An 18299-nucleotide genomic window follows, 5' to 3' on the forward strand; every position below is an offset into this window, starting at 1 on the left:
CGCGGTGGCTGGGAGGACGCTCCTGGGTGACAGCCCCTTGGCCGGCATCACTCGAAGGCAGGGGGGTGACCCATGCCATCCGTGGGGCAGGACGGGGTGCTGCCCCATCTGAGCTGTGGCCATCCCCCACCGTGTCCCTCCCCGTCACCAGAGGCTCTGGCCTGGGGGGTGATGGCAGGTGCTGGGGACACCCCTGTGTTTGGTGTCCCCTGGCGCTGCCTGGCCAGTCTTGGACTGGAGTTTCTGGCGTGACCCGCGTGAAGCCGGGCGCTGCACGTTGCGTTTTCCCCCGAGTCCTCCTGGTGCCGCAGGGAGCAACGCCGTGATGTTCGGGCAGTTCCTGCGCAGCAGCAAACCCCCACCAGCTTGGGGCTGCCGCCACCGCAGCTTGAGAATGTCACAAGCAAGCAAGGGGAAATGCAAACGGGGGGGGGGGGGGGGAGGGAAAAAAAAAAAAAAAATCTGTTTTTCCTGCGAGCTGCTAATCCCAAGCAGTGAGGACTGGCGTTTTGTCTTTCAGAAGCTTCCACCCAGCAGCTGGGGTTTAGTGAGCACCACATTTGGGCTGGGCCTGTCTTCCCTCGCCTGGTCCAGCGGCTCGTGGTGGAGATGCGCCACGAGCAGGGAGACGGTTGGGTGCGAGGGGTGGTCCCTGGGGTGAGCGTAGCCCCAGGGAGGTGCCCAGCACCTCTCCCCCCACGCAAGGAGACGTTTCGGGTGGCCTCAGGGGGTCGGGCAGTGGCTGAAACGGAGCTGGACGTGCCGCTGGAGCAAGCCGGAGCGCTGCGAAGGTGACGCTGGGGGTGACGCTCTCGCTGGGAGCCCGAGCGCCCGGCTCCTCGCCGGCGGAGACGATGCGTGGCACGTGGGGGGATGCTCTTCGTCCTGCCCCCCGCGGCACTGCCACCGCTCTGCCGGCCTCTAAAAAAAACCCCACCACCAACACGTTTTGGGTGGTTTGTGTTTTTTTGAAGCCTTGAAATCCTTCCTCCCCCAGCCTGAACTATTTTGGTTTATGTAGGGTTTTTTTTTGCTCTTCCCTTTCTCCTTCTGCGCTCTTTCCCTGCGTCGCCTTATTCCTCCCCAAAATAAATGCTGTTACGCTTTGAAAAAATACCCAATTAGGAAAAAAAAAAGAGATCCTCTGAGCAGAAAAAGGCTGTGCCTGAGAGTATCCAGGTCAGCTCCTTTAGCTTCATTTGCTCACGTGTGGAGGGAGTGTACAAATGCTTCTGTCAACCAGATGCACATTTTGTAGTGCTACCAAGGACTTTATGGGGCGCAGCGCTGTGGAGGATTAGTCTATTTAGCCATATAAAGCTCTCATTAACTCCTGCTGAGTTCGACAAAAGTCTTTCTTGTGTAAAAGCTGAATAAAATGGAGTAAAGATTTTTGGGTTTTGGCCTAATGATTTTTTTTTTTCTGGGGGGAAAGAAAAAAAAAAAAAAGACAAGAAAAATGTGTGGATCAGGCATTTTCCTGCCGTGAAACACCATGCTTCACGTGGGGTAGCATCTCAGGAAGAGACGTGAGCGGAGCAGAACCTCTCAAGGTGCGGTGCCGCTGAGGAAGGGAAGGGCTTTGATGTATGTGACATGACATGACGTGATGGTGGCACGTTACATCAAAGCAGAATTTAAAATACTGAGCCTGCCAGCAGTTCAGCGTGATGCCAGCTATTCTGTGGAAGAGCGAGCAATGAGAAGGGCTGCTCGTCCTTCCCAGGGGGGCAGGGGCGCATCCCTGTGCTGCAGGGCCGCATTCGGCGCTGGGGCTGTGCTCCGTGGGAGGGGATGCTCCTGCTGTGGCGTGGGCGACCACCTTAATGGGTTACACGTGCCCATGCAAGAGTCCACGTACTCCTCTGCTTCAGCTCATTGAGGGGTTAATGCCGCGGCCCGTTACGGGCTGGCTCCTTGCACCTTGGCTCGGCCGGGCTCCCCAACCCCCGGTGACTTAGAGACCCCGGAGCGAAGGCTCTGCCTGCTGGCTCTCTGCTTGTGCCATCTGCTTTAGATAATTCATCGAAAAGGGCTGAGTTTGGGCAACACAGACGCCGGCTGCTCCCTCGGGGCGTTTCACAGTAAAACCCATCCTTGAGTCGCTCACGGCGTTCACCGAGCGACCAAGGAGCAGCGAAGCCGCGGTTTCAGATGGGGGCCCGTGATCCGCCTTGTCCGTGGTGGTGGGTTTCGCGGTGGGAGGGGGTGCAGGGGTCCCTGCGATGCCGTTTTAGGGGAGGCTGGGGTAGCGGGGCTGGGGGAGCCGGGGCACGCTGTGCCGGGAGGGAGCACTGGGTTGCCCCCCCCACACCCCTCCGCCTTTCTAACATGGTTGCTGTCTGTCCACAGGTCAGGTTGCCCGCTCGGAAGCCATGCTTGGATTTTAATAGCCATGTTCCACCTAGCCATGGACCTCGCCAGCTGCCAGCCCCCTGCCAGTGGCGCCGGGGGGAGGCTCACGCCGCGGCCGGCGCTCCGGCACAGACTGTCCCGTGGCTCGCTGTGGGGCGCGGGGAGCGGGGAGGAGCTGCGACGCCCCGGCCCCCCCTGGACCTGCACCCCCACGCCCCCCCTGCAGAGACCCCGCTCCCGCCGGCCGCCCCCCGCCGCCCCGCTGCCCGCCGGCCGCCCCCCGCGCCGGCCCCGCTCCCGGAGGGGCCGGCGGCAATTGCGCGGCCGCGGCTTCGCCCCACGGGACGGGCAGCCCACGGAGCAGCCCGAGGTCATCGTCTGGGGTCCCACGGGCGAGGAGGACTCCCTGGAGAGCAGCACGCTGCCCGGCGCCTTCGCCACCGCCGCCACCACCACCACCACCACCACCGCCGCCACCACCATCACCACCACCACCGCTGCCACCGCCGCCGCCACGCCGCCCCACGCGCCCCCCAGCACCCCAGCTCCCGCGCCCGGCGGGGACGCGTCCCGCAGCAGCCCCGGCCGCTCCAGCACCGTCGAGCCGGCCGCCGGCCACAGCAGTGGTGGCAAGGACGCTCGCCCACCCCGCGGGCTGGGAGACAGCACAGGTAGGGTCTGCCGGGGGGGCCGCGGCGGCGGTGGGTAAACTGGGAGGGCTGGGGGGTCCCCGGTGGCAGCGCGGCCCGGGACGGAGATAAGCGTGTGCTGTTAAACAGGAGCCCGCGGGAGGCAAGCGGCAGCTCCCGGTCACCGCTTTTACCCGAGGCGTTCTCCAGCAGCTCGCTGTGTTTTTCCCATCGGCGGAATCTGGCCGCGGCCCATCTCCTGTAGTCGTGTTTTCGCGCGGCGCTCGGGCGCGGCGATGCGTTCCCCCAGCGCTGTCAGCTGCGTGGACGTGGATGGGAAAGCTGCTTCCCATTTATTTCAAATTATATTTGTTATTGCCGGTATTAAACTGTGGGATACCATTGTATAGTTCACAGAATTTATTCACTGTGCATCGACTGCTTTTAGCCCACATTGATTCTCTAGTTGAATCGAAAAAAAGAATTTTACGGCCTAATCTTAATCCCAATTAATTTATCTAGCCTGGCCTGCCTAGCAGAAAGAGATGAGCTAACCGTAGTGTTGTTCCTGACTTAGAGGAGTTATTTATAGCAGCGAAAAAACTCCCAACCTGCGCACCTTTTAAAAAACCACTGGAATCGGCTGGATAAATTAGCGACGGAGCATCCATAACGATGCTGGCATGAGCTGTGTGACCTGTGTGATGAGACCTTCAGCCTCATCTCCCCGGACCAGCTGTGCTGCCCAGTGCCCACCAGTGCTGCCGTGTCCGCTGCCCTCCGGGGCCAGCAAGTCGGCAGAGCCGCGGCCCCGAGCCTCCGCAGCCCCGGCAGCGTCCCCAGGGGTGTGGGGGTGGCTGCTTTAATCTGCCAGCTCTTTGCTCTCATTAGAGGCTTTTTCTGGGAGCGGGAGTTTTTGCTAATTAACTTCTTTCCCGCCGAGTGGTGAATGCGATAAACTCCTTCCTGGGGCTAAAAGACCTTTTTGATCTCATCCCGTCCACCCACAGTTGAAAAGCGCCCGAGCTCCAGAGCTGCTTTTCCTTCCACCACTGGGGCTGAGCACCCAGGGGGGCCCTGGGGGAGCAGCACCGAGCCCCTGGGGCGAGCGTTTCGGGAGCCGTCTTGAAGCCCCGGCCATGCGAGTGCCGGTTTTGCTGGCAAGGCGGCTGTGCATTTTTCAAGCCCTGCTCCTCTCTGTTATATAAGCTTTAGCGGCTGGAAGTGTTTGTTCTCTGCTGGGAAAAACATATGGCTACAAATGAGGATTGGGGAACTCATCTGGACTTTTTATTTGCCTCGGCGAGCGCTGCAAATCCCCATCCTGTAAGGCACCGCACGTTGCGATAGGAGCCCGAGATGGGTGGGTGGGCAGGGAGGGATGCTGCTCGTGCAGCTTGTGGTCCTTCAGCTCTCTCTGGCAGCACCCTGGGGCGGGGGGGTCAGGGTGGCCCCGCTGGCAGCACCCAAGGGAGCTGGGCCCCCCCGGGAGCCGGCAGAGCTGCCCCAGGGCTCCTGCAGCCAAGGGGACCGTCGCTGCCGTCGGAGCGGGTGCTGACGAGGGGGCTGCATCCCTGCCACGTTCCTCTGCGCCCTGCCCCTGATTCCCTTTGTGCATTGCTAGAAAGGGAACTTGCTGCTGGGCGCCCAGTGATGTTGGGGGACTGTGGGGGGTCCTTGGGGCATATGCGGGGTGGGGGCACATGGGCGAAGGCGGCAGCTCTCGTTAGGTGAGCAGGTAACGCAATCCTGCTCAGCTAGATCTTCCTCTCGCCCTGCTCCTCCTTGCTGAAGAAGCAAGAGGGAAAAAAAGCCAGAAACAATATCTCCGTGACTCACTAGCAGCAAAAACAACCCTAAAAAAATTCCCCTGGAGCAGCAAATATTCTGCTTGTAGGTAGGAGAAAAGGCGGGTGAGTGGTTGCTTGCAGTGTCCAGAAAGAAAGGAGAGGCTGGTACGTGCCGCTGTGGTTGCGGTGGGTGCCACTGTGCGGGGGGGCTGTTTTGGGGTCCCCCGCAGCCCAGGGGCGTTTGTCCCGGGGGCACCCCTGCCCGCGCGGCGCCTGGCAGGGCACTGGTGGCAGTCAGATGGGGATGCAATATGTTCACCCAGGAGGAGTTTGTGCTTACGCTTCTCAAAACCACGCTTCCTTTTTTGGGGGGGGCTGTCATCATCATTTTATGGTGGAGCGCGGAAAGAGAGGAATAATTAAAATTCCAGCGTGCTGCAAGAGGGAAGGGCTGTAAGAAGCTTTGGCCAAGGTAGGCCACACCGACGCTGTCTGTGCAGGCTGGGCCGTGCCACCGGGGCAGAGCACCCTCCCGTACTGCAGGCTCAGCCAAAAAAAAAGAAGAAAAGGGAAGGATGAATCAAAGACTGTCAGAGTAAAGGCATGAATTGTGCTCGCTGGGTTGTCTGAGGCGGTCCTTTTAGTATTATTAGAATAAAGCCGTCTTTAATTAAACCTTTAAGTGCTTTATAAGGCAGAAGACTTTATGTGCCGTCTGCTGCTCTTAACGGTGGTTTGATCGCCGGTACACAGCGAGTTTGGCATCGTGGTCTGTGAGCAGCACGCTCGTGAAGGAACCAGGGCTGAGGGGCAGCCCTGTCCCCAGGGCTGGGGCAGAGGCCGGGGCCGGGTTTGCTGGGTGGAGGAGAGGGGCTGCGTGGGTGCTGGCGTGGGCACCCGCCGTGCCGGCAGCCAGAGCCCAGCTCACAGGGTGCCCCAGCCCACCCGCTGCAGGCTGGGGGCGTATAGGGAATAAATGGTAATAATAGAGACATTCGCTTCCCCGCCGGGAGATGACCCTGCCTTCAAAAAGGGGGTGCAGGAGAGGGGGTGCTGGTTGCAAGGAGATAGCGGACGCGACAGGCTTCAAAGGAATTAATTAAAGATAAAATGTGTTTAAAAGAAGACCCTGGGCGGTTGGGATGGAGCTGCCTCTTTGATCTGCCGTGTGAAAGCGTGGGGAGCCGTCGCAGCCGGGGGCCGGAGAGGAGCTGAGGGGCTGGACAGCATCTCCGGGGCCAGCTCCCGCCGGTCGCCTTCCCCGGGAGGTTCCCGGAGGATCCCTCGCAGGGCCGCGCATCCGCCACGCGTTTCCTTACGGATGGAGGATGCTGGCTGAAGCAAAAACCGAGCGTGGCCATGAGCTGAGCTCTCTCTGGCGAGGAGGAAGGGACTCTCTTCTCCCCAGGATTAGCAGATGTCGTGCATGCGCGTGTGCCTTCACCCACGTGTGGCTAAATGAGCCAGAAACTCTCCTCTGCTGCCCTCAGAAGTATTTATTGCTCGGTGATATTTGCTGTAACACCTGAGAAGATAAGTCCCGGTGTCTTTAACATAAGCCTCTAGGATCTTTGTTCTTGGCAAGAATATTTTGCAGCAGTAGCGGCAGCAGCAGGATATTCTCCTCCGTTCATCAGTCCAACCCAAAATACCAGGAGGTTTCCAGGAACCTTGGTGGTTTTTTTTTTGCTGAAGAGCTGCATTTTCACTTCAGGATGACTAATGCTCACTGGGCTGGGTTTCAGAGCCGATCGCTCTGATTTACCAGGTGGAAAACGAAGGGGCTTTGCCCGCCCAAGCTCTGCTTTGAAGGCAAGAGGGGTGTTAAGAGGAGCAGACCCAAGGCGGTTTCCTAGCACAGTGGGTCGGGCAGTGGATAAACTGGCTTTGCACTGGAACAGGGTTTTCCAAGACAACTCCTGCCATATCTCCTCCCCTGTACCCAACCCTCGTGTTTTTTGTAAATTATTTTTCTTACAAACTATTAAACAGCGGTAGGGTTCGAAGCTATTAAACAGCAGCAGGGTTCACGTTACATCAAGGTCTGACTGATCCCCCCTGGGAAAGGCCATTTGTGGCTGTGATTGCTGCAGAGCGGTCACACAACGCTCCTGATTGAATTTTTCTGTCCGAAAGCAGCTTTATCGGCAGGATGAGGTTTTTGGGGATCAGATGTGTTTTCTAATGTCTGGGGAAGCTGTCATGCCTCTGGAGCCCAGCCAGTTTTCCCCAGCCTCTCCGTGGTGCTCAGGAGGAGGCAGAGGCATGCCAGTGCCCAGGGCGTGCGAGAACAGAGGAAGGAGACTCGTGGCGGGGATGAGGATGGGATGCTGAGCCCCACGAGATCCTGCTTCGGAGAGAGCCCCTCCTTGGGCAGCTGTGACAGGCTTTGAGCAGGGTGGATTCTCTCCGGCGGTCACCGTTGCCCGCTCCGCTGCCCGGCGATGCGGTACCCGATGCTGAGCTGCCGTGGAGCCCGTCAGCCCAGCCCTTCCCCGTTCCGGGCTCGCGCGGCTCTTCCAGCTGCGTTTTGCCTGTCAGGAGGCCGGCGGGGAGCTGGGCCGAGCGCCGTGTGTGATTGCTGAGCCCCCCGAGGGGAATCCTTCGTGGGTACGGCTGGCGTGGGCAGCAGGTCGGGCGGGGGGATGCAGCTGCCCGATGCGGTGCTGTGCCGAGCGCGGGGCAGGCGGTGGCAGCGGCGGCAGCGCCGGGGGTTGGCTTCTGTGTGGGCTGTGATGCTCGCCGTGGAAATCGCTCAGAAGGTTGTTCTGGATGGGAACAATCACCACGGCACTGATTCCCTTTCCCTCTCCACAACCACCAGCTGCTCCCAGGAGCCCGGTCTCTCTTGAACAGTTGTTACTGGAGCCCGTGTGGGATGGTCTCTCCCCAGCTGGATGCGATGCTTTGATGGAGGAGCGAGAGGGAGAGGCGTTAGGGCTGGACCGTGCGTGTGGAAATCCTGCTGCAATCCAGGATTTGCCTCCAGCTCACCCCTGTGACGCTGACAGGCTCTCCCTGCTCCCAGCCACGTGCTGGCAGACCCGGCCCTGGCTTTTTTAGGGGATTTCCCCTCCATTGGCCTTTCAGCTCAAACTGGGCGTTGTGGGAGGTCTGAGGCAGAGCGGGGAGAAAGGAGCAAGGAAGCGACCCGTGTGGCATGTGTGCAGGAAGGGGCTCGAGTGCTTCGTCGCAGCCCTCCTGGCTGGGGTGTAGCAGGTACTCGAAGCATCGGTTGTTTTCCTACCACTAGTAGTAACTCGAGATCATACTCTGTAAAATGAAATGGAGCTCTTCTTTCCTTGTTTAATTTTATGCAACTTAAAGGCCTTGATGAGGGTCTTCAAAGAGTTGCGGCTTGTAGCTGTTTTTATTGGGAAAATGAAAAATATGGTCATCCTAACCAGAGCTGTTGAAATAAAGGCCTTGGGGGATAGAGGTTCTCTTTGTTTTTAATTAAGAGCTTCTATCTCCTGTTCGTTGCCATTGCGCACTTCTGCAGTAGCAAGACATTAGTCTCGAATGGATTTTCTCATGGAATTAATTCTGTTGATGCAGAGCTGTCTGGGAGCCATTTCAAAAGGTGGCCAGAAAGGCCAGAACTCAGCACTTCCATCTCGGTGGCAAATATACGGTCTTTAAAACAACATATTAAAAAAGCCCTGTCCACTTGCTTGCTTTGAGAAGATTGGGTTTTCCCCTGGACTCGGGGAATCTGGGTTTGCGTTGTGCGGGTCGGCACGTGGGGATGCTGAGGGTGGGTCTCCCACTGCCGGAGGGGACGAGAAGTCCCTGGCGAGAGCAGAGTGCACTTGGACAGTGCGAGAGTGGAAAAACCCAGCAATATTTCAGCATTTCCAAGGGTTCAAAGAGCACCTTTGAAGAGCTTTCCCTCCTGGCAGCCGACACATTAAATTCTGCTGCACTAGCAGAAGCGCAGGGGTTTGGACACACTTTCAATTCCATTAAATACTTCTCCTGTAATTACCCTCGAGTTAAATGGTCACTGCGTCAAATTGCCTAGTAAAAGCCTTGTAAGAGGGAACCACTCACAGTCCCCTCGCAGAGACACGAGGCGTTAGCTTGCTGGGCGTCCCTCCCCGATCTCCTGCACCAGCCTCTGCCCTTCCTGCAGCTTGTTTCTTCACCGGTTATTAACCTGTAATTAGGTGCCTGCCAGGTTCTGTAGGATGCTGGGGTTGGAGCTTGGCTGGTGGAAATGTTTGCCACGGAGACGGGCAAACAAATCCGAGCTGCCGTAATTCCCGTTTCCTGGTTCTTCCCTGCAGCCCGCCCCACGTTCCGCGGGCGCAGCTTTCACTGTGAGTTACGCGCGTGCCAGGAGCCTTTCCCGCACTGGAGGAGGAGGAGGGTAATTTTGCTTTATGAGCTATTGATTTTATCCTCCAGGTCCCTTTCCTCCAGACAGATTGGGTTCCTAGGGCCGTGTTTAAAATAATGCTTTGCTCTTCACAGCCGTCTCTCTCTTTCATCTCGCCTCACCCCCCGGGTGGAGCGTGTCCCTCACGGGATGTTCCCCTCTCCCAGGATGCCCCATCCATTAACTCCTTCTCTTGCAGGTTGGATATTTCTGTTTGATTTTGCTCTGTACAGTTCTATATGTTTATTTGAAGGCCTGGAAGAAAGGCTTTGTTATATTTGCAAAGTAGGAATAAAGCCCTATTAGTCTTTATTGCAGTGGGTATCACTGTAGGGCTTCCCAGGACATCATCCCAGTTATCCATCAGGTCCCTTTCCCTCTTTCCATCACTACCGTGGTTAACGCTGTTGGGAAAACCATTCCCCATCCCCTTGAAATCCCCCTGGGCTCTGGTGCAGAATTAATATGTGAGGCAAAGGAACTTTCTTCCATGCTGGTGCATATGGCAACTTATGTATGTGACGGAGTCTAAAATTAACCAGCCCTTCTTAAAATCCATGTGTCCTGCTCCGAAGAGCTGCCATCCTTCCCAGTGCTCAGCCACCTGCAATCTGTTCTGCCTGCGCCTTTCCCATTATGTAAGCAAAAGGATTAATTGCATCGTTAGGTTCTCCTGTGTCCCTGCCGCCTCTGCCTCAGCTCCCATCTTTGCAGAAGGTCTCATTTCCGATGCCGCTTCTGTTTTCAAAGGAATCAGGCGCTGGGCTGTTTTTATTTTATTTTTAGAGCCTTTCCTTTTATCTTTTTCGGCAGTGTCCCACTGGGAGCTGCTCCAAGATTGCCGCCAAGGATGCGGCCGGGCTGCTGCCGGGGTGGGTGTCGCTCCCGACCCGGCACGCGTGAGCTGGGAGCTGCTGGCTGCGCTCCTCAGGTCTGTCGGGACACAGTTCCCATCGCAACCATCCTCCGGGGACCCAAAGTGCAGGGCCAGAAGCCTCCCATCCACACCTCACCTTCAGCCCGTGGGGTGCCAGTGGGTGGTGGGGAGCCCTGCGGCATTTTCCCCATGCATTCCCTTGGGAAACAAAAGCCAGCAGCAGAGCAGCTGAGGAACAAATAATTCGGCTCTGGGGGAAGGATGACTCCTCCAGCCCGTGCAGCTCTGGGCTTGGTGGCTCCCGAGCGATCGTGCCGGCTCCGGGTGTCCCCGTGGGTGTTGGTCGTCGGTTCAGAGCCACAAACGGGTCCTGTGGGGCCCTGCCGGGTCTCCTCCTCGAGGGCACGAAGCCCAGTGGCTGCTCCCCGGCATCGGACCCCTCCAGAGCTGGAGGTGGGTGACGGGTCCTCCCCGTCCTCTGCCACCACCGTCCCCAGCCCTCGCGTTTGCTTCCCCTGACCCGCTCTTTGTTCTGGCAGCTGCTCGCACCAGCCGTTCTCCGGAGGAGCCTTGTCACAGCGCGTTTGGAACCAATTGAAGTGTAATTGGGAGTAAATGGAGGAAATGGGTCATTTGCAAAATAGGTGCTTGAGTCGAGGGAGAAAAATAACCCTGATGCATCCCATCCCCCTGCGCTCGGCTTCGCCAGGGCGCAAGGGCTGGCGAGCAGCCATCCGTCTGTCCGTCCGATGGCTCCCCGGGGAGGGAGCATGCAGCTTGCAGCCCTGGGGAGCAGGGGGAGAACCCCGAAATACCTAGGTTTTGCAGCTTTCTGCACTTCTCTGCATTTTGGTGGGCTTTTGCCTCCCACTGGCCTGGCGCTGGGGCTGTGCCAGGATCCAGAGAGCTGGTATTTCAGAAGCGTTGACCTTCGGGAAGTCATTTCTCCTCGGTCGTGCCTCTAGAAAACCCCCTCACCAGCGATGTCTGCAGCACGGCTGATATCTGCCACCACCCCGTCCTTAAAACCAGTCGGGATCCCACCTCTTCCCTCCAGCTCTTCTTCCAGATCTCTGTATCCGCTGGCAAAGCAGAATAAGCGCTGGAAGATGCTGGGTGCATGCTTCCTTCCCAAACTCCGGCTGCTTTTATTTTGGAGGTGAGTGCTTTTGCTCTGCCAGATGCCAGAGCTCAGTGGTCACCGGGGTGGGTGTCAGGCCCTCGCTCCGCTCCCCTCCGCACCCATCCTTCCCTCACAGCTCCCTCTCTGGTACGCCAGCTCCAGGGCTGGGAGTGAAGCCTTCCCCGCGAGCGATCGCTCTGGCACTGGCCGTGTTTTGGTGAATCAGGCTTGCCGAAGGTGACTTTGGGTTTATTACATTAAACTGTCAAGGCTCACATTTCCGAGCGCTTGATTTACGCCCAGGATGCATCCCAGCAGCAAAGTCCGCAGCGCTTCCTAAAAAGGTGTCGCTGCTGGCTGGCCTCATTGCTCAAAATCTGGGACTTTATGGGCCTCCGCACCCCGAGCGCTCTTCCCCATGCCAGGCACGTTTTCCATCGTGTTCCAGGGGGATTAGCAGTTCCTCGGAGGTACGTGGGCTGAGGAGGCGTCGAATGGCTGCACACCCTCGGAGCTGGCAGCTTTGCCCTGGGAGTTGGGTGAAACGGGAGCGGCTTTTCCCCCTTGATGAGCATTGCCAGCAGCATGGGCAGGGACCCGAAACCCCCGGAGTGTGGGGGTGAGCAGGGGGAGACGAGAGAACAAATTTCAAGGGAGTCAAAACTTCTGTCCTTCGAGAGAAGGCAGTGGAGCAGCAAAGCATGATCCACGGTTTAAAATGCCACCGATAAATCTCATCTGGCCTAATTACCCAGCCTGGTGCTCAGGCTGCTGCTCAGTCCTGTGCAAGCCTGCCGCGAGACCGGGGTGTGTTGTGCCGAAAGAGGGGGAGCCACGGCGTGGCCCCAAATCCGCTGCTCAGGGGCATGGGGGACCCCCGGGCGGCATTCCCGTGGGAGCGTGGGGATGCTCTGCACAAAGTCCCTGCAGAGAGCAGCGCTCCGGGCTGTGGCAGGGGCACGCCGCCCTCAACGTCTCTCTCTCGGGTTGTCTGCCCTCCGAGGAGGGGGCACGCCTGGCCCACGCCGTTTTTTGGGGGAAAGGATGTGCGTTGGTAGGGCTGTGGCCAGTTCACTGCCCAGACCCATGGCCAGGCAGGCTGGCAGCGATTTCCTTGCCACCTGCATGAGCTGGGAGTGCTACGCGTGTATGACACAGGTGCACATGTGTGTGTATATATACACATATATATATATATATACACATATATATAAAACTGCTTGTTTTCCTGTTGTGCTAACACTTATTTATTAAAAATACCATCCATCAGGAGCTGCAACATCTGTTTGTGAAAAATAGCACATCCTTGGGCTGCAGCCAGGAAAATCATTTCATTACAAAATTGCAACTGTAAAGCAGCACAAAATCACAAACATACTGTACATTGAGATGCTTTTGTTTCCAAACTGCTCATTAGGAATGATACACGACCCAAAATTATACCCTGTGTAAGGTGAATTAGGAGAAAATGAGCCCATCCGACCTTCTAAGTGAGCAGCAGCTAGTGCAGTAATTATTATCTCTGGTTAATCCTGCACCCACTGCAAGTCTGTGCTCAAGTTTCCCTTTCCGTCCCGGAGGGGATACGGCTTCACATCTCTTCCGTTCTTCGTGCCTAATTCGGGCTGACAAGGAACATACTTGAGAGGATAGGAAATGAGAAGCCTGGCTTAAAGATTGTTTTATGTAAGGCAGGAGAGAGGATTGTGTCGCCGCTGCCAGGGGCTGCGTCCGGCCCGGTGCCAGGGAAGGGCTCGGGGGGAGGCGGAGGTGGAGGGGGGTCTGCGTGTGGTGGGGGGCTTTGCTCGCCACTTCCTAGGGTCCCCCTTGGCTCCCATCCCCACTCTCTCTCATTTCTTTTCTCCGCAGGTCTGGCAGTTCATCAGATAATCACTATTACCGTGTCCCTCATCATGGTCATAGCCGCTCTGATAACAACTCTTGTCTTAAAAAATTGGTAAGGTCCCTCCTGGGTGTGTTTGGCTGGGGGGGTGGTGAAGGGACAGGGACAGGGTGGGATGGGGGGGGTGCCTTTCCAGCTGCGAGTGCTCAAGCCCATGACAACCGCTTCGGAAAGGTGTTGCAGGAGAAATTGGGGGCTTTTGTACTGAAGCTTCCAGAGGAGGTTGAGGCACCGGGGTTCATCTGTGCCCCTGCGGCTCCCCCACCTCTCACGGGGCAGCGGGTGGCTTTGGGGAACAGCAGCACTGGGTGACATCTCCTCTGCCGCCTTGCTGGGGCAGCTTTGCTGCTGCTCCTTGAACCTTGAACCCTTGGCCTGGCTCTGCAAGCAGCAGTTGTGTTTTCTGACCCTTCCCTGTGACTCCAGGGACCGAAGGGCACCTCCTGAGCCCCTCGCATGCCCCTGCTCTGAAGCGTGCCCCATGCCCCGGAGCGCTCGTGTGCTCCTCCAGCTTAATTTGCTCCCGTTTATTCTCTCAGCATGCCTGGGCGTATGGCAAAATAGGTTAGCTGTTCGCTTCAGGCGCTCCCGACTTTACCTCTTTTCCCAGGGAACTGGCCTACTTTGAGGTCAGCCTGGCTGGTGTAGGGCTATGGCTGCAGCTCGGGGCCGGTGGGAGAGCTGCCGCATGGCGCTGCCGTGCTTGGTGGCAGCGGTTCCCTCCTCCAGCACTTCTCTCATCTGGTGGTTCCCTCCTCCGGCGGTTCCTTTCTCCAGCAGTTCCATCCTCTGGGTGTTTTCTTGTCCAGTGGTTCCCTGCTCCTGTGGTTCCATCGTCCGGCAGTTCCCTCGTCCAGCCCAGCTGCCTCCTGCCCTCCCGAGCTCTCCCCAGGTGCTGCTGCAGATCGGGTGCCCAGGAGGATGTTAGAAGCGGGGTGACGGAGGGGCCTGCTTGCTCCTCGGGCTGAGAGGAGCCTGTTTGCAGGGCTACAGAAGCACCTTGGTGTTGGCAGGGCTGTACCGAAGCGTTCCTCACCCTGCAGAGTTTGCTTGGTGGGAGCGGGCCCGCGGGGAGGCATCGGGAGCGCAGCCGGCGATGCTCATTTCTGTATCTCGGACAGGATTTACTTTACTAAACTTCCCTAGTTGTAGTGGTATTTCAGTGAAAGAGTGGGGAAGATATTTTACAAAACACTTGGGATTTTTCTCTAATAGTGGTCGTAAGCAGTACGTATCGATCCAGCCGACCACAGCTTGGCAGAACAGCTCGAGTAACCTAATGCTGAAGCCAAAAAGGGAAAAAGAAATAAATACAGTGATTAGTGTAGAATAGAAATTGTTTACAGTAAGTGAAATTGGGAAAACACTGGAGGATACCGGCAGGCGAGCTCGGCCAGCAGTCACAAGCTGTGTCACCAGCAGAAAAGCAGCACCCCGATGAGTTTGCTCCGCTCTAACGTTTGCCGGGTCGCTGTGGTTTCTCACAGCTGCCCCCAGCGCCGCTTGTGCAGGCGAGGGCTGGCCGCGGGCTGACCCAGATCACACCGAGCCCCCGGCCCCACCGGGACACGCGCTGCCCCCCGGAATACCCCTCGGGCAGGAGGGCGAGTGATAACCGGGTGCCTTGTGAGCGTCCTTCATGTCACGGCTGCTGTTGACGTGCCGTGGGGAGCCGGGGGCTGCGGTGGGGACCGTCTCTTTCGGTTGTGCCCCGGTGCAGAGCACGCTGTGCCCGCTGCCAGCAGCCAGTGCTGCTCCCAGGGCACCCCCGTGCTCCGGCAGCGCCGGCACCCCCACCTCCCGCCACCCTCCAAGTTACAATCTTCCGAAACTCCAGTATTACAATAGGCGCTGTCAATCCTCTTTGGGGGAGAAGAAGTGACATTTTAATGAAATCAACATCTGAACCCTTAAACGGGACCAGCCTGATGGAGGGCAGGTTCCCGCTCGCTGGTGTTCACCTCGTGTCACACTTACTGAACCTGAAGCGTTGCACGGCCCCGAGATCCCATCGGAGCCTCCGGAATCACTGAGGAGGGGGGCTGCCCACCAGCCGTCCCTCGGCTGGGGGGGGACTCTGTCTACTGTGTCACACCAGATTCCGAGCTCACTTATCCCGATAAGGTAAAACCTTTTGGTGCCTCCCAAATGGAAGGGGTTTCACTTCACTGTTCTCACCTACATCTTTTCACTTAAAAAAAGGCTTTCATTTCCTGCAGGTATACGCGTATGACTTGTTAAGTAATTCCTCTGGTGGTTAAAAGCTTGTCTCTGAAATTTAAATTTGATCCTTAAAAAAAAATTTTAAAAAGGCAAGCCGAACGACTGCTTGACCGAGGCTGATCTTTCCAAAGCGCCCGAATCCCAGTCTATCGGTGAGCAGCGTGTGGTTAAGGCGCGGCGCGCCGTGTCCCTTCCTCTCGCCCCAGCTGCGCGCAGAGCGGGCGCCCGCGGCGCAACAGCCACCAGCGCAAGCTGGACCAGCAAGAGGAGAGCTGCCAGAACCTGACCGACTTCGCCCCCGCCCGCGTGCCCAGCACCCTCGACATCTTCACCGCCTACAACGAGACGCTGCAGTGCTCCCACGAGTGCGTCCGGACCCCCGTCCCCGTCTACGCGGAGGAGGCGTTGCGCTCGCCCGGGGATTATAAAACAACCTTCAACGGAAACAGGTGAGGCTGCCGGCGCGGTTCCGCTGCGGGCCGTGCCTGGGGGAGATGCCCTGGGAGCGCGTGGCAGAGCTGCCTTGCTGCAGCTCTCCGCGCCGTGATGCCCGCCCGCCCTGTAGCGCAGCACCGACACGGCCGCGGGACCCCTCCTCCCGCCCGTGAGGACAGACGGACGGCTCGGCACCCCTGTCCCTGCCGCGCCAGCCGGCCATACCCCCTGGCAGCTCCGCAAGCCCTGGCAGCATCCGGCACCGCGCGCTTTTCCGCTCCCGACTGCTGCCACCAGCACGTAAAACACTGCTGGATCCATCTTCCAGCATCCGCGCTGTCTCCTAAGAGGCACCGGGAGAGCTGCCGGGTTGCGAGCGAGCGGGGTGATTAATGGAGGAGCGGGCGGCGAGAGCCAAATGAGCTGTTTGTCTGGCATGAAATAATGATGCACTAATGAGGGGTGGAAGCTGCGAGCCCTCATGCTGCGGGGCCCTTGCCTGCACGGGGAGGGAGCAGGTGGGGGCTGAGCTCTCCCCGGGCCCTGTCACAGGGCGCTGGTGCAGTTTCAACCCCAGTAAAACGCATGTTCCCCCTTAGAGCTAGGGGAAAAATCAGGAGGAGGGTTTTGAGGGAGAAAATGAGCAACTAGTGCTTCATGCAGCCTGGCTGGATCGTGGCGTGAGTGCTGCCCGCCGCTGACATCTACCTGCACGACGGACAGACGCCCAGGGGCCAACAGCCTGACAGACACCTTTTGAGCCGTCATCTTCTGCGTGCGCATGGGGTTTTGCTAGTTCACATTTTTCAGGCTTTCCTCAGATCCCGGAAGGCAGAAAATTGACAGGGATTTTCAAACCATTTCGTGGAACGTACGCATGCGTTGATTCTGGTGTGGAGCCCAGCCGAGCAGTGCCGGGGTGCCCTGCGGGACCCCAGAGCCTGTGCGGGTGCTGCGGGACCCCAGCAGCGGGGAGGGGGGCAGGCGGGAGGTGCTGCCGTTTGGGACCAGCTTATCCCAGAGCAATTGGCTGCCTTGAGGTGCTCGTGCACAGGGGTAAAAACGTTCCATAGTGCAGTCCATCTTCTTCCTCTTCCTCCTCTGCTTTGCACCTCCCTGGTTTCTAAAGCCATTAAGCCCATTCAAAGCATTACTTTAGAGATGTGGGTTTTTTTACTCTAAAAAAGCTGATTTTTGCAGCAGGCCACCTCGGCTTGCTCCTTGTGTTTTACATACTAGCATGTGCAAGCCCCTTTTTCTGCTTGCTGCAGACCCTCTTCTTCTGACCGGCATCTTATTCCCGTGGCCTTTGTGTCTGAGAAATGGTTTGAAATCTCCTGCTGACTGGCCGAAGCCTGTTTGACTTCTGGGGGCAGGGCAGACGCCATCGGGCTGTTTCCTGGTACGTACCACGCTCCCCCGTGTCCATCCCGTGCCCACCCCGTGCCCACCCCGTGCCCGCCCTCCCCTGCCTGGTGCCATCCTCCCGCTCACGCTTCTCTTGGGACATCAGACCCGAGCAGGGTGGCTCCCCTGGCCGGGACAGCCGGCCACGTCTCCCACCACGGATGGGACGTTGGGTACCAAAATGGCTTTTCCATGGAGGTGAATTACAGAGAGGCCTGAGCTAAAAGGCAGGGACTGGGATGGATGTGGACTTAAGAGCAAAGGGTCCCTGGGGCAGCCTTGAACTTCAGCCTGTTCTCATGGTTCCAGCCCACCTCTAAAACCTCCACAAGCGATAGTAATTTCCGTGCTGTGAGATGGCCTGATCTGTAATTAACCTCTTGTTGCATGATGGACAGCCTGGCTTGGTCTAGAGTCACACATGCAACATGCACGCTCTATCAGTACCCAGAAGCTCATTTGATGATGTTTGCTGTCATAAACACTTCCATGCTCCTGCTGTGAGGGTACCGGGGTCTTCCTCTTCCTCCTCCTCCTCCTCCTGCTCCCATTCCCCTCCTTGCTGTGTGGGAAGCCGAGCCTGTGTGCACAGTTGCCAGCAGCCAGGCTCACGCCTCGGGTACTGCTGCAACCAAAGGAGTACAACGATGTTGTGTTGGCTTCAACAGTACATTGTTTGGGGATTTTTTCTAAATTTCTTTTTTATTTCTTGGTTGGCTTGAGCCCTTTTCGCCTCCCTGTGTTGCTTTTGAAGGTGGCACGGCCGGTAGTGGCAGCAGGAAAAGCAATTAGGGTTCCCGGCGTGCCAGCTCACCGTGGGGCAGCGGTGCCCGTTCGAGCCACGCGCTCAGGTGAATTAATTGGTCTGTCCCAAGTCCCTGCTGTAATGAATCATATATTCAGTGTAAATGAAATTTCCAGCCTTCCCTGACTGCAGCTTGCTCGGAATAGCCTGTTTAACATTATGCTCAGCTATTGAACACAGAAATGTAATTAGATTAGAATGGAAGGGAATAAAAAGTTAATGGTCTCGGCTGTGCTGGGGGCTGGCTGTGTCTGGGCAGGCCGGGTGCGTGGGCAGAGGGCAGAGAGCAAAGCAGGGCTTCAGCTCTGCCCCCCGGCACCTTTGCCCCCGGGGTCTGGCTGGCACGGCCCCACTGCTCAGCCGGGGCTCTG

General features: G+C 57.8%; 1 protein-coding gene across 4 annotated transcripts in view; it reads left to right on the forward strand.

Moving 5' to 3' along the window:
• The window catches only part of AJAP1 (adherens junctions associated protein 1), a 44189-nt gene that overhangs the window by 15278 nt on the left and 10612 nt on the right, over positions 1-18299 (forward strand). For 3 of the 4 annotated variants that reach the window (XM_042794482.1, XM_042794479.1, XM_042794478.1), the window contains exons 2-5: positions 2353-3026; positions 13025-13112; positions 15488-15730; positions 16988-17118. In XM_042794482.1, the coding sequence (XP_042650416.1) occupies positions 2353-3026; positions 13025-13112; positions 15488-15730; positions 16988-17060 (1078 nt within the window). In that variant the 3' untranslated portion in view covers positions 17061-17118. Of the gene's footprint in view, positions 1-1444; positions 2187-2352; positions 3027-13024; positions 13113-15487; positions 15731-16987; positions 17119-18299 lie in introns of those variants that run through there. The other variant, XM_042794480.1, reaches the window with a different exon arrangement.

This window comes from Tyto alba, unplaced genomic scaffold, assembly GCF_018691265.1.
Source record: "Tyto alba isolate M040663 unplaced genomic scaffold, T.alba_DEE_v4.0 Super-Scaffold_20000042, whole genome shotgun sequence".
In the NCBI taxonomy this organism is placed as follows: domain Eukaryota; kingdom Metazoa; phylum Chordata; class Aves; order Strigiformes; family Tytonidae; genus Tyto; species Tyto alba.